The sequence below is a fragment of the Pelobates fuscus genome, chromosome 7, assembly GCF_036172605.1.
Source record: "Pelobates fuscus isolate aPelFus1 chromosome 7, aPelFus1.pri, whole genome shotgun sequence".
Taxonomy (NCBI): Eukaryota; Metazoa; Chordata; class Amphibia; order Anura; family Pelobatidae; genus Pelobates; species Pelobates fuscus.
The window spans coordinates 14538292-14563750 of record NC_086323.1 but is presented as its reverse complement, the minus strand read 5'-3'; the positions used below and the strand labels follow the sequence as shown (position 1 = coordinate 14563750).

The 25459-nt window shown below is 41.3% G+C and overlaps 1 protein-coding gene across 3 annotated transcripts in view; it reads right to left on the bottom strand.

Moving 5' to 3' along the window:
- Positions 1–17315, bottom strand: part of RNF220 (ring finger protein 220) — a 245147-nt gene extending 227832 nt beyond the window's left edge. The window contains exons 1-2 of one of the 3 annotated variants that reach the window (XM_063427717.1): positions 17155–17315; positions 7661–8402 (exon numbers count right to left, since the gene is read on the bottom strand). In XM_063427717.1, coding sequence (XP_063283787.1) covers positions 7661–8285 — 625 coding nt within the window. In that variant the 5' untranslated portion in view covers positions 8286–8402; positions 17155–17315. The remainder of the gene's footprint in view (positions 1–7660; positions 8403–17154) is intronic. The other 2 variants (XM_063427719.1, XM_063427716.1) reach the window with 2 other exon arrangements.
- Positions 17316–25459: the final 8144 nt, after the last annotated feature.

Here is a 25459-nt window from a genome sequence, read left to right as displayed (position 1 = left end):
GGTTTTGTTCCAGATCCAGAATCGCTATTCCCCACCTCATCGGTCGCCCATGGAACACCATCTCCTGTCTCGAGGACAAACAAACACGAGAGGAGGCTCTGACACACTGTGAACGCTTTACACCTTTAAGATCTTGTACACGTCAGGAAGGAAGCTTCTCTGTATTATTATCATGAAAGAATGTCGCTTACTCAGAATAATCTCACTAAAATCCCTCCTCCCTCCTGCAACCACTAACACGCACTCCTGGAATCCATTCCTCTACAATGACATCACAGTGACCAAACACTGCTCAGCACGTGCATTGGGATTGTTAGTACGTAGCCGAGAGGTCTCATGGAAATAATGAGACTAAGAGGTATAGGGCTGACATTGCATGTGGACCCCCCAAATTACAGGTACCTTTCCTCATCCATTTGAAAAATTAAGACTAGATTCTGATGTGGGCATGGACACGTATGAGCTGGAGAGGATGGAGCCAGCATTAATCCAAAACTAATACATTCGCATGCTTTCTATGATGTCGTCAAAATGTAGCCCCCAGAAATGTCCTTAACCAACCCGAAAGGAAGCAGCAGTTCCCTATATAGAGAAGTATATTCACTCAGCCCTCCCTGTGCCCAAAATACCAAACAAGTTTCCGTCAGTTCATTTTGAGGATGAATTCAATGCACTATGTATATATATATGATGGAGAGACAGACTCACTGGCAGTGTTAACCAGCACGATCACAGTTTGAGAGCTGGTTATATGATGGAGAGACAGACTCACTGGCAGTGTTAACCAGCACGATCACAGTTTGAGAGCTGGTTATATGATGGAGAGACAGACTCACTGGCAGTGTTAACCAGCACGATCACAGTTTGAGAGCTGTTTATATGATGGAGAGACAGACTCACTGGCAGTGTTAACCAGCACGATCACAGTTTGAGAGCTGGTTATATGATGGAGAGACAGACTCACTGGCAGTGTTAACCAGCACGATCACAGTTTGAGAGCTGGTTATATGATGGAGAGACAGATTCACTGGCAGTGTTAACCAGCACGATCACAGTTTGAGAGCTGTTTATATGATGGAGAGACAGACTCACTGGCAGTGTTAACCAGCACGATCACAGTTTGAGAGCTGTTTATATGATGGAGAGACAGACTCACTGGCAGTGTTAACCAGCACGATCACAGTTTGAGAGCTGTTTATATGATGGAGAGACAGACTCACTGGCAGTGTTAACCAGCACGATCACAGTTTGAGAGCTGGTTATATGATGGAGAGACAGACTCACTGGCAGTGTTAACCAGCACGATCACAGTTTGACAGCTGGTTATATGATGGAGAGACAGACTCACTGGCAGTGTTAACCAGCACGATCACAGTTTGAGAGCTGGTTATATGATGGAGAGACAGATTCACTGGCAGTGTTAACCAGCACGATCACAGTTTGAGAGCTGGTTATATGATGGAGAGACAGATTCACTGGCAGTGTTAACCAGCACGATCACAGTTTGAGAGCTGGTTATATGATGGAGAGACAGATTCACTGGCAGTGTTAACCAGCACGATCACAGTTTGAGAGCTGGTTATATGATGGAGAGACAGATTCACTGGCAGTGTTAACCAGCACGATCACAGTTTGAGAGCTGGTTATATGATGGAGAGACAGACTCACTGGCAGTGTTAACCAGCACGATCACAGTTTGAGAGCTGGTTATATGATGGAGAGACAGATTCACTGGCAGTGTTAACCAGCACGATCACAGTTTGAGAGCTGGTTATATGATGGAGAGACAGATTCACTGGCAGTGTTAACCAGCACGATCACAGTTTGAGAGCTGGTTATATGATGGAGAGACAGACTCACTGGCAGTGTTAACCAGCACGATCACAGTTTGAGAGCTGGTTATATGATGGAGAGACAGATTCACTGGCAGTGTTAACCAGCACGATCACAGTTTGAGAGCTGGTTATATGATGGAGAGACAGATTCACTGGCAGTGTTAACCAGCACGATCACAGTTTGAGAGCTGGTTATATGATGGAGAGACAGACTCACTGGCAGTGTTAACCAGCACGATCACAGTTTGAGAGCTGGTTATATGATGAAGAGACAGATTCACTGGCAGTGTTAACCAGCACGATCACAGTTTGAGAGCTGGTTATATGATGGAGAGACAGACTCACTGGCAGTGTTAACCAGCACGATCACAGTTTGAGAGCTGGTTATATGATGGAGAGACAGATTCACTGGCAGTGTTAACCAGCACGATCACAGTTTGAGAGCTGGTTATATGATGGAGAGACAGACTCACTGGCAGTGTTAACCAGCACGATCACAGTTTGAGAGCTGGTTATATGATGGAGAGACAGACTCACTGGCAGTGTTAACCAGCACGATCACAGTTTGAGAGCTGGTTATATGATGGAGAGACAGACTCACTGGCAGTGTTAACCAGCACGATCACAGTTTGAGAGCTGGTTATATGATGGAGAGAAAGATTCACTGGCAGTGTTAACCAGCACGATCACAGTTTGAGAGCTGGTTATATGATGGAGAGACAGATTCACTGGCAGTGTTAACCAGCACGATCACAGTTTGAGAGCTGGTTATATGATGGAGAGACAGACTCACTGGCAGTGTTAACCAGCACGATCACAGTTTGAGAGCTGGTTATATGATGAAGAGACAGATTCACTGGCAGTGTTAACCAGCACGATCACAGTTTGAGAGCTGGTTATATGATGGAGAGACAGACTCACTGGCAGTGTTAACCAGCACGATCACAGTTTGAGAGCTGGTTATATGATGGAGAGACAGATTCACTGGCAGTGTTAACCAGCACGATCACAGTTTGAGAGCTGGTTATATGATGGAGAGACAGACTCACTGGCAGTGTTAACCAGCACGATCACAGTTTGAGAGCTGGTTATATGATGGAGAGACAGACTCACTGGCAGTGTTAACCAGCACGATCACAGTTTGAGAGCTGGTTATATGATGGAGAGACAGATTCACTGGCAGTGTTAACCAGCACGATCACAGTTTGACAGCTGGTTATATGATGGAGAGACAGATTCACTGGCAGTGTTAACCAGCACGATCACAGTTTGAGAGCTGGTTATATGATGGAGAGACAGATTCACTGGCAGTGTTAACCAGCACGATCACAGTTTGACAGCTGGTTATATGATGGAGAGACAGACTCACTGGCAGTGTTAACCAGCACGATCACAGTTTGAGAGCTGGTTATATGATGGAGAGACAGATTCACTGGCAGTGTTAACCAGCACGATCACAGTTTGAGAGCTGGTTATATGATGGAGAGACAGATTCACTGGCAGTGTTAACCAGCACGATCACAGTTTGAGAGCTGGTTATATGATGGAGAGACAGACTCACTGGCAGTGTTAACCAGCACGATCACAGTTTGAGAGCTGGTTATAAAGGTGACAGACTGGTAAGGAACGTGGGGGGTTACAGAAGCGACTTAATTCCGGTTAAGATAACTGTTGGAACCGCATTATAATACTTAAAGACAGAAGCACTTCCAGTGTCACACGTTCTGCCACCTTGGCTGTAAATATCATACGAACTCCAAGCAGCGACGTTCAGACACTGTATATCCAGATTTATAAAGATATTTGGAGAACAGCCGGCTAACATTGTGATTCTTTGGATCGCACACATATCTATGGATCAGACTGAAAAGTAATGTCAAGAGGGAACAAACATAAAATCCTGCTTATCCAACATATCACCTCTAACTCTCATCACCCTCACCCCCTAATGACTCTAATTAGGGGCTCAGGTGAACCCACTCTGCTATAAGAGATGCTCGTTTTTGTTGTTGCCATTTTTTGATAGTTTTGCTTATACTGAAACGTCTGTTTTGCTTCTTAAATACAAACTGCACAGGAAAATACTTAATATTCTCATTGAGATTTACAAATATCATATCTTGCACTGGTTATTTGGCATCCAAATAATTACTGCATTTATTTATTTTACTGTTCGAGCCTTTACCGCTTCCACAAGCAGGCAATTCATTGTAACTACTACTCTTTCTCTATAGTAGGATTCATCACTTTCCAGAACTGGCTTTCCTCTTTTTGCGTTAGATATAGTGTATTCTAATGTCATTTTTTTTTTTAATATGTATATCTATAATTAAAACATATTAACCTATTCAGCCTATCAGCTGCCTGGGAACAAACGTGGGTTAATGCAAATCTACTTCCTTAACTGTTCCAGTGCTGGAGAGCAAGCAAAAAAAAATAAAGTGAAAATCTAGGCTTTAAAAATGTTTTGTAACAAGATGCAAACATGTATATTAAAATACATCCCTCATCCCAAGTCTGAAACGTACTTAGTATTAGTCTCAAAACCATGGTGGACAAGAAGAGTGTTTTAGAGATCAATTTATGGGGAGCCGAGGGTCTCCCATTGCCCACACTCCAAAAAAAACAACCCAGTCTTTAGACATTCAGGGCACGAATTTGGCATCGACAGAGCCATACTCAGCCAAGCTTGGGCAGATGGGCGTCCAACCGTACGTCTTTCTCCAGCCCTTCTCTGAGCGTTGCCAGGAAAAATAACCCTATCCACGGCTAGAACAGCAGCGAGGAGGTTCATGCTAATGGACTTGCGGTCAATGCAAGCACAGCTTGGACGTGGAGTTGCCAGTGATCTTGGGAAAATCCCCTATCCGCACTTAACAAGAGATTATTAGCATTCCGTCCCATTCTCTCTGCTGGAGGTGTTAGAACACAATCAACACTTAGACGTATGGAGACTAAAAACACTAGAAATATACCGTAGATTTATATCGGGGTGAAAATCTTCATATAATTATATGCTGGACAATTACACTACATGACACATTAAAACAAACAAAACTGAGACCCTGGGTTGCAGAGCCAGTCTTGGTTCTCTAAGGCCAACATCCCAATAGTTTTAGTTTTTGTTTAATGAACGTGTAATGATACAGTTAAGATTGTGTATCGTTGAGCATTCTGAAATGTATTATCATCAAAAACCTGGATACTAATTATTACTTCTAACCTAAAAAGAAATGTAAAAAAAATGGGTCAGGCTCTTTCAAGTTCAACCTATGGGTCGAAGGTGATTTAGTGATTTTCGATAACTCAGATGTTTTCATTTCAGTCTTGCAAACACTTTACCCAGACTCCCAACCACTGAATAGAACCCGAGGTGTCTCTGCCATTATGGTCACAGCAGCCTCAGGGTATTGTAACAGGACCTGTCATTCCAAGGGTTTAAATGGCTCTATGGCCTGTAGAGGGTGTCTCTCGATCACGGAGCAGGATTTACAAGGGATAGTGGTATTTACGGCTGCTGAGATTGGTATAGGTACACGAGGCTTAATCGCCAGCATTTTTTTAGTAGTGGAAAGTTAACGTGGTGTCTAATTCAAGCAGACAGCCCAGGAAAGTAGCTCCGTCTAGAGAGAAGAAGCAGGACATCTCAATTACCCTCTGCGGCGTCGTAACGGTAAGACACTTCGCTACGGAAGACAGAAAATCCAAAGCTTCACTTTACGGAGAGAAAAGAAATTTACACGCCGGAGAGGGAGAGTGGAAAAAAAATGAACAAAAGTATTTCTTTGGTTTAAAAATTATCCGTAAGCTCCTATGGGAGTTTTTATCATCTGCGCTGTGTGTGTGTGTGTCATTTTTTATGCCAGGCTAGCTGCGAATGTCAGGATATATTTTGCTGCTGTCGACTGTGGCTGCATCTTTGTTAAATGACTCTGCGTGGAGTTTTTTATGAGGGAGGGGGGTTCATTTTTAATGTATTTTCTTAACAGTCCAGCGTATCCTAAAAAAATAAACTGCAACGTTACACGCTCTGCGGAAACAATCATTGTGGCATTGAAAGAGAAGGAGACCGTTCTAAAATACTAAGCATGAATTAGTTCTGAGTTATATAAACAGGCAAGAAAGCGGGCTATTTACTAAACTGTGTAGAACTATTATGTCAAACTAACAGCGCTAGAAAAATTCCCCTACTCAATTATTTTATATACCGTAAATAAATTGCAATTCGCTCGTCAGTTCTTCAATATCACAGTTTAGTAAATTATCCCCCTGAGTTTGTTAGAACCCATTGCAGAGATGATTTAAAGTCACAGTATTCCATTTAGTATTTCTTTAGTACAACGCGTAAGAGTGTAAGATTTCATAGTAAGGCTACCTGAAGCTCCCATGACCCTTAGCCAGACTGATATCTACTTACCCATTACAGAATCTATTTTAATTAAAGCTACATTGCAGATAACAACTTTGTCTTTGCTTCCTCGACTTTTTCATTTAGTGTTTTTGGTGTTTTGTGTTTTTAGTTTTACATATTTTTATATTCCTATTCAGTAAATCTATTCAATAAAGTAGTGGTTAGGTGACAAATGAAATTCAAAGCAGAAGCACTTTTGTGTTCTGGGTGACTTCACTGCCCCATGATGCCTCAGGTACCTTAACGCATGCTCAGTAATCTACAGAGAAACACCATGTGAGTGCATTCCTTCATTAGCGCCATACGGCCCACTAGCCATGCTTCGGAGCAGTAGGGGTTAATCTGGTTGACATACTGTGCCGGCAGAGCCTGTCAATTAGAAAAATTTAAACTAGGAATATTTGAAAAATATTACATTTTTAGATACTTTTTTAGTTAATTTTAGTAAACTATTCTGATTTAAAAAAATCACACTGGTGACAATTTTGCTTTAAGCCACAAGCAGTTTATATTCATGAAATTTCCAAATTGGGGTATTTCAAGATTTTGTTTCCTACAAGGATATATTAGTACTGGTTCTGATGCCAACCAAGCTCTGTATGTATGTATATATCTGTCTATTTGTCTACCTTGAGATGCACAGAGTAACGTTTTCAAGCCACTTTAAACCCCTCATATCTACCTTCAGCCTAGGTTAGCCTCTAATGGTCCAGAAAAGATCCATCAAATGCATAAAGAAGCAATCTTCTTAAAATAAAAGTGTTATTTGCAAGTTACACATTAAATTTAGTGTTAGCGTTTTGGGCCTCAGAACGACTCACTGCAGATCTTCAGGATTGATGCAGACTCAACTAAACTGTAGGTATATCCCAGTTAACGAGAGGTCTCTACCCACAATAAACGACCATCATTGACCCAATTTCCTGCTGTTATTCTGACTGCCATCATCAACTGTCTCTCTCTATGCACTAAAAGTATATAAGAGACTATGTTACAATTTTAACTATAAACCCCAAACTCACACCCAGCTTATTGTTGGAGCTGGTGGGCGTTAGAATCCTATGGAATAAAAAAAAAGATACTGGATTTAATATTTCACTCTGGAATGAAATAGTTCCAGAATTGGTCACAATTTGCAGCGCCTAGTCTAATGAATTTGCTGGTGATATAATTTATTTAAATATTTACAAGACCAACATTTCTAAATTCTAAATAGAAACATGAATTAAATAATCCTGAAAGAGTAGATGAGTTTAGTATTTTCACAATCCATGAGAAATGCTATTTAGTGATCCCTTTGTTGATGCAGATTGATAATATGTGTTTAGTGAGTCGTCTCCAATCGAAGCCTCAACAATTCAAAGCAAACACAAGCATACAGTGAGTGTAATAAAACATATTAAATAGTACTTACATCTATCATTGCGATCCTCAGGGCTGGACGAGGTTTCTCTGTCTGATATCAGGCCGGACACAGCAAAAAGTTTTTTCCCTGTGTCGTCCACTTTGAGTCCCCCAGGAGACCCCGTAGGGATCTGAGCCCCAAATTCATACTCCTTCCCATCCGCATCAGAGAAGCGCAGGTGAGGGGAGTCATTTTCATGGCAGCTTTTGAGTCGTTTGGCTGGAGTAAAGGCTGACTGGTAGCTTTCACGTTCCTCAGGGGAGGTGAAAGGCCGGAAGGCGCCCACACCACTATGATTGAGCATGCTGATTGGAGAGCAGTCCAAGTTGGGCGGGGCAAATTGAGGGTGCAGATGAAGTAGAGAAGGTGGAAAGTCACGGTTTTGAAAAGGTCCGGGAACCCCTCCTTGGCGATGATACATGGAGGTGAAAGTGTAGGAACCATTGGTGAATGGAATGTGGACTTCTTTATCCACTGACACCGGCACTCCAAAAGGTCTCGGTTGTTGGCAAGGTATGGATGCATCACGGCTTGCTTCGGCAGTGGAAGCCAAGACCATCAGTGCTGGTGATGCCAGAGGGTTGGGGAGGAATGAAGAGTTCTCCATCTTAAAAGCAGCCCGGTGAAGATCCATTGCGGATTTGTTGGCTCTTGCCGGGTCAAAGGATAGGGTGAAGACTCCTCTGGGGGCTGGCGCAACCAGAGCTGGGAAAAATATGGGCTCCGTCACTGCATTTTTCCTCTACAAACCCTGTATCCCAAAAACAAAGAGAAAGGAGACAAAACAGAGATGGTTGAGGCCGTGATGTTAAAAGCAACTCTTAAGATATAATCAGTAAGAAAGTCTTAGTCTTGTTTGCAATATTTCCATTTAGAGTATCAGGAGCCAACAGGTCTACACTATTATGAATCTAAGACATCCATGATGCTGTGGGTGAAGTAGAAAAGCATCATGGGAGATAAAGCTCTATAAAAATGTGCCATGTTACAAAATAAGCAACTCTCTCTCCTAGTTTATTCAACAGTCACACAGCTGGCCGCCAACAGGTTTCGAGTCAGATGGACGAGATGCGCATTGTCACACAGGGGTAGGAGGCAAGTCTCATACCCTTTTATTGCCTAGAGGCCTGACTGCAATATAGCATATATTTTAATATTATGTAAAATTTCCATCTGACATGGATTCATCCTACTACTAAATTATAATCGTATAACATTTGCTATTTTTTTCTCACCTGTTGGTTTCTAGACTTTGCTAGGTTTCCCCCCCCCAAAAAAAATTATATCCGAGAATATAAAAAATAAAATAAAATAAAATCTATTTTTTCCTTTTTTTAAAGCTCCAATGTAAATAAATGTAAAAAAAAAATCTGTATTATTTATAAAGTGCCCACTTACTCATTTCCACTTTGAAATGTGTATTTTTTTTTAACTATTATTTTTTTAACTTTCTAATTACTTTTTACATTGTCGCTGAGTTTATTATACAGTCTGTTGAGAGTTTTATTTAGTCAAATAAATTAAACAAAATTACATTTTGCAGAATTAAGGAATTAACACAGCCTTAAGAAGAATGTGCACTAAAAAAAATCGAGACATTGGATTTTTTTTATATATATATATATATATTTCATAAAATAAATACTTTTTTTATTTTTCAGTAAAGGTGCATATTTGTATTCTGAAAATAATTGTTAAAAATGTGTCAAATGTAGAGAGTCCCTTCGCATATTAAGCTGTTTTGCTTTGTTCTGTAAATATATATTTGTACAACCATTTATTCTAAATAACCAGATGTCTAAACTGAAAAAAATAATGATATATATCCAGATAGCGATGTATTGGCTCATTCATTGCAGACATATCAGATGGCAATAATGTGTTAACCCTTCTTGTGTATCCAACACCCAAGTAAAGGTTTATATGCGAGGGTTACTTACAGAAGGGGGCAGAACTAAATGATGTTGTCTTGGTTAATGGATAGGCGTAGGGTATAGATTGAGGAGGCAGTCAGATAAGACTTAGAAGAATAAATTACTAAATCACCTTCCTTGTTAAACAAAGTCTGCGCAGGGGCCAATGAGCGATAATCCCTTTCTACTTTCAAAACAGATTTCGTTTGCATTGCTGATGGCTCTTCCCTATGTCTGTGCTGCAGCAACAATCAGTACTCGGCTCATTTTCATCATCGGACTGTGCCATACTAAATCAGATATTTTTTTTTTTTTTTGCTGGTATGTTTTACACAGTTAGTCTCTACCTAGACACGTTCCATGCATCGCCGCCCCGCACTAAGCACCCAGGATAATAAGACTAAGCAATCGCAGGTTTAAATATTTTTTTTTTAAGGTATACAAGGTATCGGTCCGAAGGAAGCTTGGGGGAGCAGTAATACTTGGTGCCCAAAGGGTTAATGTAAATCTGCTGCTGAAAAAATAAATTAGTCTAGAAATAATAACACACTGGAAATTCAAACGTAGAAAAATATAACAAACGGACACATACACCAGAAATTTCTACTATACTGTCAATGAAGATTGTCATGGAGAGGGAAAGTTTGGGGATTTCTCCAGTTTAAGATTTACCTATATAATTTGAAATAGATAAAATAATGCGTAGTAAGGCCTTAATTTAGAAAAAATTACAAACTTTTTTTAGCAAAAAAATTATTGAAAAACCTAGAGAAGGATACCGGAAATACTGTTAAAAAAAATGATAATAAACAACAGAGAATGAGAAACCCAAGGTTGATGCCGTATGTATTTCTGTTGGGTGGGTTAGCACCCGTCATGTAAACAAACCAGAAGAAATACTGGAACGGAGCACAAAACACCTCTCAACATATTGCTTTTTTCTTTGGAGGCTAATAAAACATCTTTTTTTTTTAACTTTATCATATAAAACCAGCACTGCCTTTTAAATCAAAGCACGCGCGTTTAATAGTGAACATGAAAGGCTGTACGTTAAACTCTGAAACAAGACTGAGACTAGTAATTTGGAACGGGTCTAACTGGAAAACGGTACCACGGACAGACACTTAAAAACAAAGTCATCTATTTCGGATTATTTTATTAGCCACGTCGCCCATTGTTTGGCATCAGGAATTCAAATGATAAGTCTGTGTGCAACAGGTTCAGCCAAACCGACATGTAGGAAGGAGAAACGAGTCCTGAAATCTGCAGAGGTGTTAGCCTCCTGGTTATGGGAGAAAAATCTTTCTTTTATTCTAATTATTTCTCAGACTGATTCTCACAATAATTTTTTTTTTTTTTTTTTTAAAATAGAAAAATGTTCTGAATTTCTCCTTTGCTTTTTACAGATTTTTGACCTTTGACAACTGCCCTCACCAGGGAATTTCCACTGAGAAGTAAACGGTTAAATCTGCCCTCTCTCACACACACACACACATATATATATATATTTATTTTATTTTAATTTTATTTTTTAACCCTTTGGGCTACAAAGTGGTGAGCGTGTCTGGCCAATCTTATTTAACAGCATATTGTCCAGCATTTCTTTCATCCCTTCCTTAAAATCAGTTCACTTGCTGGTACATTGTAGTCTTCTCTAAGAATACACGATATGGACATAACATATCCCACAGAATCAGAAATAAGGATACACGGCTTCTAGGAGCCATCTGAAGCGACAGACAAGCTAAATGTCTTCTAAATAGGAACGCAAGCAAACATACAATAATATCAGTTACATACACCATTGGTATAACTATTACAACAGCACGCGTGATCTAATCTACACTAGGGTACATGCATGTGTTGTGTGATTTTAAGTGTGTGTTCAAATATATAAATTATAACAGAGAGACAGAGTGCAGGATAGACAGACAGACAGACAGACAGAGAAAAGTAGAAATATCTCTCTCTCTCTCTCTCTCTCTCATTTTGTCATTTGCTCCTGCTCTCGCTATATATGTACACACACACATGCACAAACATATATGTAGACAGGCACACAAAATTTAAATAAAAAACAATCTACGTAGGAGTACATTTTTTAAATCTGCTAGGTTGCAAACCAGACGTCAGCTGTAGATTTTGATAGTTGATTGGAGGTAGGACCTTTGGACTAGAAGATTATCAGCTCCGACAGGTGATACTAAAAGACCCGTACTGTTTAGTGAGCTGTTCTACCTCTGGCACACGGAGTAATTGTATGTTTAAGAGGGACACTAACATTGCCTCCTCATTTGGCACCCTTCCTAGCACATATCAACCCTAAATGAACACATTATATATTCCTCATTAACTTATTTTCCCTTCTTCAAATTTTAAATAACTTTCTCATCAAGTTTAGGCATCAAAGAAAGAGAGAAGTGTTAAAGATATTGTGTGATACCAACACCAGCGGTGACCTTGACATATTTCGTGACACAATGTTCTAAAATTAGATCATTTTAAATTCACTTCTTTTCAATCCGTTGATATATGTGCATAATAATGTTTATTAATATGAATAAATATTGAAGTAACAAACTGAATATCATTTTTTACGTTATCTATTTATCGTCTGATCTTAGAAACATATAATATTGTAGGAGATCACAGCTGATCAAACTAAAATATAAATTTTTTATATACGAGAATATGCTAAATTTGGATATATATCATTTAAAAAAGGAAGTTTATGCATATCCAGTGCTTCTTCTAAACGGCACTTTGTTCAACCAGAAATCACAAACTGTGATTCGACATTGCAGTAGAATTTTTAGCGTCATTAAATAAGGAAAATTAATACACATTTGTGATATTTACAAGATCATCAGAATTTATAGAAAATGAACCTCTCAAATTTTTCATCAACATCTTTTGCCATGGTATCCACGGTAGATTGAAAGGATGCTACGCTTGCAAACCGCAGTCCTTATGGAGATCTATAGTTAATACACTCGCAATGTCAAGATGTCATCTTCTTAAACACAGCACCCTATATAAGAAAACCAACAGAGCGTCTTAATTAAAAAAATATGGATTGCAGGATAATCAGAAAGAAGTGAGCAACCAATGTCTCCGAAGACATAGCAGGAGTAACCGCAGGAAAACGATACATATTCCTGCCAGTATGCTGATTTTTTTTAATTTAGCACCCAGTGCAAAATCCAGATTAAAATAACTCCGGTTATTGATCCGGGCAGTGGGATTGACATTAATTTTAGTTCACTTCTCACTTTGCAAAAGGATCAATAGCAAGTAATGAGAGCTGACAACCACGGTGAAAGGAGGTAAGAGAACTCACAGACAGCAATCGAAAACATCTACCAGATATATCATCAGCTACTTTTCCCGAGCAAGAGGCAAACTCAGGATCTACAGCAGAATTGTCTTTGCTGAATTAACTGAACAAGATTGGAAGGATGTGTCTCCAAAAAGGATAGAATTTCCACATTACCGTAGAATATAAAATACAACAACCACACACAACAACAACAAAAAATATATATAGACACACAACAGCTTATTACAAATTATGCAGGATACCCGACTAAATTAAATCACCCCTTAGATTTTATTTTATTCTGCATGATATTTGAATTAAATAATATTTTCAACAAATATAAAATAAAAAAAGTCAACTACGTGATTAGCACCCAACACATTAACCAATAGTAATTTAAAGACTGCAATAAGTGAAATAAGCTTTTATTAAACGTCATACAAAAACAAATATTGCATTAATTGCAAGAATATATTATTTAGTAGATTGGATAGAGCGGGGATAAATAAATAATCATTTCTAACAAGTAGAGTTATTTAAAGCCTTCTGGAATTTTTGTAAGGATTGTGTGTTTTTAAAGCATGGATCTAAACAAATTGTTTTTAAAATACCGAATTCAGAAGCTGCTTTGTATGAAATCAAAGGACCCAATAAAACTTTGCCCAAGCATACAAAAATCTGTTTGAAATGTTTAAAAGAATAAAAAAAATTTATAAAGACTTTGAGCAATTTACTTATTGGCATTGAATGTAAATAATTAAAAAGCAAATATAGACCCTTTACACACAACAGGTTGCATTTCTGTGGTCAGATAATTATATGCAAAGACTGGGATATGAATAAACACATTGTCCTAAATTTAAAGAAAAACAGCTTAATAAAAACTACATTCTTTCATGTTCCCTATAAAATAGTTCTCGGCAAAATAAAAATCAGATTACTTTACATCAGGTCCTAATTTAAAGTTTTTAAACATGTTTTGGGATATTGCAGTCAATAGTAAATTAGCTTAAACTAAAAATCAAAATATGAAAAAGGACAGAATATATCTGAATTATTTTATGCTACCAGATACAATAAATATTAGTTTTTATTATTTTTACTTTTTTTAAATACATGTTTTTACAGGTTGGTAACAGCTGAAATTTTTTATTTTATTTTTTAAATACATTCAGCCATATCTATTTTATTAACATTTATTTTGATAGATGGATAGCAAACAAAATAAATAATTTTTACTAAAACACCAATATATTGTCAGGGTTTTTTTTTTTGCCAAAAACTAGAAGCCAAATATTTTCAATAACGATCACAATAAAGACCAAAAAACAAACTTGTCATGTGTGCAATGACACGGCAGGCAAGAAGAGTATTTATCTTTTTTTTTTTTCTTTTTTTTTCTGCAGGTAATTAGGGTTAAATATTTAAGGAACTGTGAGGTTTTATTTTAAAATTAAATAAATTTGCATAGATATGATGTAGTCAAAAAAATAGAGAAAGAGATCGATCTGCATAAAGTTCTAAAACCACAGATACAATGAAACAAGCTGGCTCCTAAATTGTTGGTGGGTGAAGAATCGGTGTTTGCAGACAAGGAATTCTCTGTCTCGTCCTTTTTTGCTTCGGTTCCCCCTACTAAATATTAGCTGTTATCCTGATCTATGAACATTATAATAAATGTAGTTTATCCCGCCCGAGTAGAATACTGTAGGCTCTCGAAAACATATTTACGAATAAGTAAATAAAATTTAGAATGCTGTTGCTCAAATCAACCCTTTAAAAGATCCCCTCACTCTTAAAAGAATAGGGACTTAATGTGATTTTAAAAAACATCACCCCATCCTTCAGGTGCAATGTAATATAAATGTGATTAAAATAAATAACCACATCTTTCAGATTAAACGAAATATCCACTCGATTTTGAGAATATAATACATAGTCACACACTTTTTATAAAATAAAATCCTAGCCAACATTTGCAATATATTTGTGCGTCCGATCACGGTGTTATCTGCATTAGAATTTATTCCAATGTTTTAACTAGGGGTTGTTGTAACATTTCTGATTTAATAAGATAATTCATATTACTGTGCCGAGTGAAATTCTAGAATTTCTCCCCCCCCTCCCAAAAAAAGACAATAAATGATACATCTCGCAGCTGGTCCTATGTCCCTTCCATCAGGTGTTTATCTCCCTTACAAAGAAAATGCATTGGGGACAATTATTTAAACTGTTTCACCCAACACACACACAAAAAGATAAAGGCCTAACGAAACAGTCCGTCCCAAACAAAGGTCTCCTGCAGAAAGGAGGATGCTAGAACCGTTGAAATGTATTGCAACAATCACTTCAAATGAGCGTTTCCTGTGTGGCAGGACAAGGCTGTGTGGCTAGCCCTAATCATTTCATTGTGGCCAAACAGATGTTTTTTTATATGTATCTTGATCACAAGGTGAGGAATTTGCTTCCCATCGGGTATTTAAGCTCAATTCACACACTTCCCTCTTGAATTTTATTTTTAAAACTTAACAACAATTCCAAGAAGGTTCCCGCTGAGTGGATATGTGCCTTCTCAGGACTTCCAGGAAGGAAAAAGCAAAAAAAAAAGTGGCAACATTGTAACCCAGATCCCCTTAACTCAGTGGATTAACATAGCTGGGAGTGCAGGCGTTTAGCCAGACGTAGAGGGGTAATGAGACAGACACCCCACATTACTCCCCAGCCAAGGGGGCACTAACGAAATAGAGCAAATATTTAGAATAACTCTCTATATTGCGTTAGAGTTCAGAGGAGAAAATGAGGATTTCACCTGCAGATGGAATCCCAGTATTGTAAATATATATCTGGATGGATGGAGAGATAGATAGATAGATAGATAGATAGATAGATAAAATATTATTAAATTATAATGCTTTAATAATAAATTACAATCTCCAGATGGAAACCCATGTTTGTAGGTATACATCAATATACATATACCTACATCCAATAACAGGCAGCCAGATATCCTGATTTATATTTATTTTTGCAAACACAATGATTTCTATGAACAATGATGTCTAATTTCCACAAAATAATATATATCTATATACATCTGCAAATAAATAAACAAAAAGTGATATAAAATGAAATGGAACTCTCAGTGTGGAATGAATGGCTCAACTCTCATCACCACACCTGGTCCCATTCTCCTTAGTTGGGGTCTTGGCATCCCACACAGCACCAATAGCTGTATTGCTGGGATGCCCCCCTCCAGTAATATATGGGTCCTGACATGCCTCCTTAGTGCAACATTTGGTTCCAGACATGCCCCTTCCAATAACAGCTGGGTCCTGGGATACCCCTGCAATACATTTTGGGATATTGGGATGACCCCTATATAACATTTGGTGTATATGGATAGCCCTCCAGTAATATTGTGGGTCCTTGAATGCTCCCTCCAGTAATATTTGGGGTGCTGAGCTGCCCCCTTCTGTAAAATCTGGGGATACTGGATGCCCCCTTCTGTATAATCTGGGATTACTGGATGCCCCCTCCAGACATATTTGAGGTCCCAAGATGCCCCCTCCATAAAAATTTAGGGTCCTGGGATGACCTCTCCAGAAATAGTTGGGGTCCTGGCATGCCCCCTCCAGAAATGTGCGGGGTTCTGGGATTCCCCCTCCAGTAATATTTGGGGTCTCCAGTAATATTTGGGATCCTGACATGTACCCTCCAGTAATATTTGGGATCTCCAGTAATATTTGGGGTCCTGACATGCCCCCTCCAGTAATATTTGGGGTCTCCAGTAATATTTGGGATCCTGGCATGCCCCCTCCAGTAATATTTGGGGTCCTGACATGCCCCCTCCAGTAATATTTGGGGTCTCCAGTAATATTTGGGATCCTGGCATGCCCCCTCCAGTAATATTTGGGGTCCTGGCATGCCCCCCCCCCAGTAATATTTGGGATCCTGGCATGCCCCCTCTAGTAACATTTGGGATCCTGGCATGCCCCCTCCAGTACTAGCAGGTAGTAATCTTTGCCCCCTGGTGCACACTGTGCTGGGGGCTTCCTATAAACCTGCATTTTGTTCTTTGCCATAAAATAAAAGCACAGGATGTACAATGTTACCAGCAGTCACAAGCTGCAAACTTGCCCCAGAAAGTTGCACTTTGTCCCCTGACAGGCACAGCCCGGTCTCCCCAAGGCTCAGGTACCCACACAGCCTGCTGCCAGGACCCAGGATCCCAAAAGTTCTGCCTCCCAGTGCCCAGTGCCAGCTGTACTTACCGTGAGAATGAGGCTGAGCTGTGTCCCTGGACTCCTGTCTCCCGGTCTGTCTTCCTTTACATGTGCAGATGGGAGAGCCTCAGCTGAACACACACACATGCACACAGCCCAGCACTGTGTGAGAGGGCTGTCTCCTCTCTGAGCCTGCAAATACCAGTGACTGTACTCTCAGAGGGGGACTGTGGCAGCTCTATCTCTCCCTCTCTCTCTCCCCCTCTCTCTCTCTCTCTCACTGCACTGAATACATTAGGGTACAAAAGGAGGATGGGAAAATGAAGCCCACATCCAGGGATGTCCTACAAGACAAACTTGGATTGCTGCATGTACTGTCCCCTAATCTGTGCCTTCCTTATAACCTGTCTGGTACATGCAGTGTCCCCTAATCTGTGCCTTCCTTATAACCTGTCTGGTACACGCAGTGTCCCCTAATCTGTGCCTTCCTTGTAACCTGTGTCTGGTACACGCAGTGTCCCCTAATCTGTGCCTTCCTTGTAACCTGTGTCTGGTACATGCAGTGTCCCCTAATCTGTGCCTTCCTTGTAACCAGTGTCTGGTACATGCAGTGTCCCCTAATCTGTGCCTTCCTTGTAACCTGTGTCTGGTACACGCAGTGTCCCCTAATCTGTGCCTTCCTTGTAACCTGTGTCTGGTACATGCAGTGTCCCCTAATCTGTGCCTTCCTTGTAACCTGTGTCTGGTACACGCAGTGTCCCCTAATCTGTGCCTTCCTTATAACCTGTCTGGTACATGCAGTGTCCCCTAATCTGTGCCTTCCTTGTAACCTGTGTCTGGTACATGCAGTGTCCCCTAATCTGTGCCTTCCTTGTAACCTGTGTCTGGTACACGCAGTGTCCCCTGATCTGTGCCTTCCTTGTAACCTGTGTCTGGTACACGCAGTGCCCCCTGATCTGTGCCTTCCTTGTAACCTGTGTCTGGTACACGCAGTGTCCCCTGAACTGTGCCTTCCTTGTAACCTGTGTCTGGTACACGCAGTGTCCCCTGATCTGTGCCTTCCTTGTAACCTGTGTCTGGTACACACGGAGTCACCTGATCTGTGCCTTCCTTGTAACCTGTGTCTGGTACACGCAGTGTCCCCTGAACTGTGCCTTCCTTGTAACCTGTGTCCGGTACACGCAGTGTCCCCTGATCTGTGCCTTCCTTGTAACCTGTGTCTGGTACATGCAGTGTCCCCTGATCTGTGCCTTCCTTGTAACCTGAGTCCGTTACACGCTGAGTTCCCTGATCTGTGCCTTCCTTGTAACCTGTGTCTAGTACACGCAGTGCCCCCTGATCTGTGCCTTCCTTGTAACCTGTGTCTGGTACACACTGAGTCCCCTGATCTGTGCCTTCCTTGTAACCTGTGTCTGGTACACGCAGTGTCCCCTGATCTATGCCTTCCTTGTAACCTGTGTCTGGTACACACTGAGTCCCCTGATCTGTGCCTTCCTTGTAACCTGTGTCGTACACACAGTGTCCCCTAATCTGTGCCTTCCTTGTAACCTGTGTCTGGTACACACTGAGTCCCCTGATCTATGCCTTCCTTGTAACCTGTGTCTGGTACACACAGTGTCCCCTGATCTGTGCCTTCCTTGTAACCTGTGTCGTACACACAGTGTCCCCTAATCTGTGCCTTCCTTGTAACCTGTGTCTGGTACACGCAGTGCCCCCTGATCTGTGCCTTCCTTGTAACCTGTGTCTATTACACGCAGTGTCCCCTGATCTGTACCTTCCTTGTAACCTGTGTCTGGTACACGCACTGCCCCCTGATCTGTGCCTTCCTTGTAACCTGTGTCTGGTACATGCAGTGTCCCCTAATCTGTGCCTTCCTTGTAACCTGTGTCTGGTACATGCAGTGTCCCCTGATCTGTGCCTTCCTTGTAACCTGAGTCCGTTACACGCTGAGTTCCCTGATCTGTGCCTTCCTTGTAACCTGTGTCTAGTACACGCAGTGCCCCCTGATCTGTGCCTTCCTTGTAACCTGTGTCTGGTACACACTGAGTCCCCTGATCTGTGCCTTCCTTGTAACCTGTGTCTGGTACACGCAGTGTCCCCTGATCTATGCCTTCCTTGTAACCTGTGTCTGGTACACACTGAGTCCCCTGATCTGTGCCTTCCTTGTAACCTGTGTCGTACACACAGTGTCCCCTAATCTGTGCCTTCCTTGTAACCTGTGTCTGGTACACACTGAGTCCCCTGATCTATGCCTTCCTTGTAACCTGTGTCTGGTACACACAGTGTCCCCTGATCTGTGCCTTCCTTGTAACCTGTGTCGTACACACAGTGTCCCCTAATCTGTGCCTTCCTTGTAACCTGTGTCTGGTACACGCAGTGCCCCCTGATCTGTGCCTTCCTTGTAACCTGTGTCTATTACACGCAGTGTCCCCTGATCTGTACCTTCCTTGTAACCTGTGTCTGGTACACGCACTGCCCCCTGATCTGTGCCTTCCTTGTAACCTGTGTCTGGTACATGCAGTGTCCCCTAATCTGTGCCTTCCTTGTAACCTGTGTCTGGTACACGCAGTGTCCCCTGATCTGTGCCTTCCTTGTAACCTGTGTCTGGTACACGCAGTGTCCCCTAATCTGTGCCTTCCTTGTAACCTGTGTCTGGTACACGCAGTGTCCCCTAATCTGTGCCTTCCTTGTAACCTGTGTCTGGTACACGCACTGCCCCCTGATCTGTGCCTTCCTTGTAACCTGTGTCTGGTACATGCAGTGTCCCCTGATCTGTGCCTTCCTTGTAACCTGTGTCTGGTACACGCAGTGTCCCCTGAACTGTGCCTTCCTTGTAACCTGTGTCTGGTACACACAGTGTCCCCTGATCTGTGCCTTCCTTGTAACCTGTGTCTGGTACACACAGTGCCCCCTGATCTGTGCCTTCCTTGTAACCTGTGTCTGGTACACGCAGTGTCCCCTAATCTGTGCCTTCCTTGTAACCTGTGTCTGGTACACGCACTGCCCCCTGATCTGTGCCTTCCTTGTAACCTGTGTCTGGTACACGCAGTGTCCCCTAATCTGTGCCTTCCTTGTAACCTGTGTCTGGTACACACAGTGTCCCCTAATCTGTGCCTTCCTTGTAACCTGTGTCTGGTACACGCACTGCCCCCTGATCTGTGCCTTCCTTGTAACCTGTGTCTGGTACACGCAGTGTCCCCTGATCTGTGCCTTCCTTGTAACCTGTGTCTGGTACACGCAGTGTCCCCTAATCTGTGCCTTCCTTGTAACCTGTGTCTGGTACACGCAGTGTCCCCTAATCTGTGCCTTCCTTGTAACCTGTGTCTGGTACACGCACTGCCCCCTGATCTGTGCCTTCCTTGTAACCTGTGTCTGGTACATGCAGTGTCCCCTGATCTGTGCCTTCCTTGTAACCTGTGTCTGGTACACGCAGTGTCCCCTGATCTGTGCCTTCCTTGTAACCTGTGTCTGGTACACACTGAGTCCCCTGATCTGTGCCTTCCTTGTAACCTGAGTCCGTTACACGCATTGTCCCCTGATCTGTGCCTTCCTTGTAACCTGTGTCTGGTACACACAGTGCCCCCTGGAAGAACTTGTTATCTGCCCTGCACCTTGCTTTGTTATGGAGCTGGCCATGGAATACTATACTAGTCTTGCACAATAAGAGACTTATGCACACAAGGAAATCACACACCGATAGAACACTAGCGAGCGCCTTAAGACGATTTTCTAACACTAATCAATAGGTGCAGATAAAGAGAAAATAGTGACGGGCCGCACGTCGTAAATAAATCAGCGCAGGATTTAATTGCCCAAAGTAACACGTAGACAAGAGGAAGAAGATGTAAAAAAAGAAAATTCAACTTTGCAGTGTTGAGCCATAAATTGTAAACTGGGGCTACGAAGCGGGGTCAATGTTTTGACAATGAATTTAGAAATTTCGGGCATTTCCTGGGCACTGATGCGTGGCATCGATGCCAGTTTGACTGAGAGGGTGCCCTCAAAGTTAAAAATAAATAAAGCTCTTCAGCTCACGTAACAATTAGAAATCCATTTAATTAGTAACAATTTTGTAACCCGTTAACAGCTAGGGGTGGGCTTTATTTAACGCACGGAAATGGGAGCAATTTGGCGCAAACGGCTCCATTTACGGTAACTGGCAGTTAATGTAACATTTTGGCATTGGATTGAAATAGTATAAGGAATGTTCCACCTTGAAATATAATATTAAATTGTAACAATGTGCGTTGGGATGGAATGTTTGCTGTCGTGTGTTCCAGTTGTCAGACATGCCGCTTCCAACGCCTTATGCCACAAGCAGAATCCGCACAGATCTAGCAGCCAGGGACTCTGAACTTCTGACGATATGGCAGACCGCAGCAAATGCCAAAAAGACCCAAAAAGAATGACCGGGTCGCCAGTCAGCGAAAATGCATTTTTCGCTTCCCAGGGATCTTTTTATTTATTTTTTTTGTCCACCACAATTTTAACCCCTTGCTTGCCATAAGAATCTTTCTCTCAGTTTACCCATTCGTGAAAATCTTTTGCAAAGTAGTTGGTGGCGAGGCAGACATTTTCACAACGGTACCAAAAATAAGGGTTGAACAATAGATGCATGGGTTGAAGGTGTTAATACCTTAATGGACAGTACCCCTATTTATCATTCTGAAAGTAATAAATGTGTTATAAACTGAGCAGAAATAAAGCTGTATAGTATGAGCTTGTGCGTTAAACTGCCCCAATCGCTTGTCTCGGTTAGTATTTGTTTTAAGAAAAACGATTTGAGTTATTTTTATTTCTCTATTAACTAATACAGTTTTACAACAACCTTGTCTGTGATTTTATTATCAGTGTGCAACTAGGGGGGAGTGAGCAGTGGCACTCACTGTTTTAGATCACTGGTGATAGCGATCACTATTAGATGTTTATCCTTAAAAACTGCTCATTGAGAAATCGATTCCAGGTAAATTGTGGTGGAAAGTTTAGTTCCTGAGCAACCGTGCAATCCTTTGGGATTTTTCTTTAAACAGTGAATTGTAACAAACTGAAAACCAGATCCTTAAATTGTAATTATTTATATATCGCCAACGTATTCCACAGCGTTGTACACTAGGTAAACCAAGACCCATATTCAGGCCAAAACCAACAAGACTGGGCTATATCTGAACCAGGCAGAATGTCCAAATCAGCACTTTTTACCTAAAATTGTCAGTTCAGTTTTTGACTAACTACAATTAACCTGGAAATTGCGAATAACTGGCAAAATAATTACAAATACCTGAGTGGATTCTATTTTAAATCAACTCTTTTTCCAGCTCAGCTCTTTAGGTTTAAATCAGTAATTCCCTTGTTACTTGCCTGAGAATAGATCAGATAATTGGATTTGGTGAATAATTCCCAGTGACTACAATTCCCACAATACTTACACATACCTATCAATGGCATTACCGTAGCTTACCAGCAGGGGGCCTAGTAATAGGGCATATTGGGGATCATGCACAGTATTAATTACCCCAGCGTTACACCAACCTGTGTAGGCAGAGGCGGGTATGACGTCTAAAAACTGCAATACTTTGCATCATAAAATAATGATGAGCCCGCTAATCTTGGCCCTGTAGATTTTTCTGAAGCACATTGGCCATTATTCTTATCCAAATAGTAGCTTGCCCCACTGTTGCAAAATCACGCTACATCGCTCCCTTCCATTACTGCAGATTAGTTAAAAGGAGAGACGCTATTGGTGTAAATTTAATGGGGAGAGGAGGATCCAGCAAGTGTTACTCCAGGCTCATCCTCCGAGCAGTACAGGGTCCACAGACACAGGGTAGATGATTTAGCATTGTACAAAACATAAACTGTAATAAAAGGTGGTCCCAAAGCGCCCTCTAATGTTCACTGTGCAGGTCACAGACCCCTGAGGGCAGCATCGCTGACCAATACAAAGTTAGCCGCAAATTAAACGACTTAGCATGAAACTGAAAGGAAGAATATATAAAGACAACGTCAATAATTATATTATAGAAAGTGTTGTACGTACATGGGAAAAGCTCCCAGCACTGGTGGTAGACGCTAACATAGTGAAAGAGTTTAGTAAACCTTAAGGGCGATAAATTGTTATTCTAGGACGCAAACGCTGTTTTAGTGAATTAAAAATCACATTTCAAAATTTAGGAGAAATCGATTATATTCAAAGCTCGGCTATTGTTGCTCACACTTTGCAATTTGGTTTTCAATCCATTATTATTCGGCTTTTGGGGAATTCAAATAAGAGAGGTCCAATCCGAGTTGAACTAAATGCAGACTTTAATAGGGATCAACCACGTGAGATATAGTTTTGTCCGTTTTTTGGCTTTGACAAATTTAGTGAATAGAACGTCAGTCGAAAATCAGTGGTTGGTTGAGTCAAGGATTTAATCCGCCATCAAAGTCACAATTTTGAGCATAATAAATGTTACTGACTGGGAAGAGAAAACCTTATTAATTCTTTAAAGACAAGCATCGGTTAAAGCCTCAAAAAAACTCGTATGAAAATGGATCAAGTTCCCAAATACATCGACTGTCCCTCGACATCCGGGGACTTTAACCCTTTTGGGGTTCAGAATTATTAGTGTTTATCTTTCTTATTGTTTAGAAGACAGACTGTATTCAATAAACGCAATTTTCTTTGCCCCCAGCAGGTGACGGGGATCAGGAGCCGACAACATTTTGCAGCATCTAAATAATTCTATTCGTTAAGAGAACTTTGTGGCAGAATACGTCATGAGAAGAATGTACTAACGAGCCGCAACTGCAAGAAATCACAAGATTGAATAGCATGTTACACAACGGTACGATTATCATGTTTCTTCCTTATTGGTGCTTTAACTGTCAGAAGTCAATATAGTGAATATAACTGTATGAAAAACCATGAAAAATATGCAATAAGAAATGCACAGAACATATCGCTCATGCAATAATTATATGGGAAATGGGTTTAATTCACAGAAAATGCTGGTTTTGGTCAGCGTAACCCTTCTTATACAGGTCCTCTCCAAAAAAAAGAGAAGAAGGCTAAAATGCACCTCTATTCTAGAGCGGAGGCCAAGTTCTCCATACAGCACACCATTGTTGGAGGGGGAGGGATATCAGAAAGGACGGGCAGAAGGGAAGACATGGGCAATACGGAGGGGCGGGCAGTGCGCCATTGGCTGTCTGGTACCAGCATGCTGGCGTCTTATGTCAGTTTTGCACAGAATCCACTTTAGCCATCTGGAATTCCTGTTCTAGCCCGGCTAATGATGCCCCAATGGTGTTACACATCCAGTAGTAGAGGGCCTAATGTCCGAATGTGCAGTGTTCCTTCGAGAAATGCTGCACATACAGACTCCAGGCACCATGACCACTTCAAATGACTGAATTGGTCATGGCGTATGGAGTAACCTTTTTAGAAGATTAACTTTAGAAAAAGCCAAATGATAACTCTTTTAAAAAGACAGAGAATAACTGTAGATGCACACCAATTTTTTTTTATTTAGGGGACTTAGCTGAAACTGGGTCTCAAGAATGCAGAGAGCCTTAGACAGCTATCTCCTCAATTTCCCTATGGGCTCTCTCATGACTTGCTCTTACTGTCATACAGCTTTCTTGCTAGACCACCAGCGACCACCACCTACTTGACAACCATTGACCACGACCAGTGACCTTCACCTTCTAGGGTCTAGACCACCATTGACTACCACCTGCTAGACCACCAGTGGCCACCACCTGCTAGACCACCAGTGACTGCCACCTGCTAGACCACCAATGACCACTACATTCTAGACCAGTAGTGATCACCACTAGCTAGACCACCAGTGACCACAACCTGGTAGAACCATCAGTGACCGCTACCTGCTAGACCACCAGTGACAACCACCTGATAGAAGCACCAGTGACCACCAGCTGCTAGACCACCGGTGACCACTACCTGCTAGATCAGCAGTGAATGACATCTGCAAGAACAACGAGTGACCATCACCTTCTAGAACCATAGGCTAGAACTGAGCACCACCTGCTAGGCCAGCAGAGTAAGCTCCGATCCAAGCAGCACTCCAGGTGTGTGTACCCAATGTCCCGGCTTTATTTGGTAAGGATGTTACACACCGCATCGCTTGATGCCAGACACCAAGGTTTATGAAAATCGTTGTTTGAAATATATCTGGCAGTGGAACAGTTAATTGAGCAGCGTTTGTTTTCAATTGACGAAGCTAGTCTGCGAAATCGCATTAACTAAATATTTACTGTATTATATAGTGATATTAATATGAAAGTGATCCCAATATATTGCAGTTATAAATCAGTCGCACTCCCTCCACAGTACTCCTGCCTCCCAACC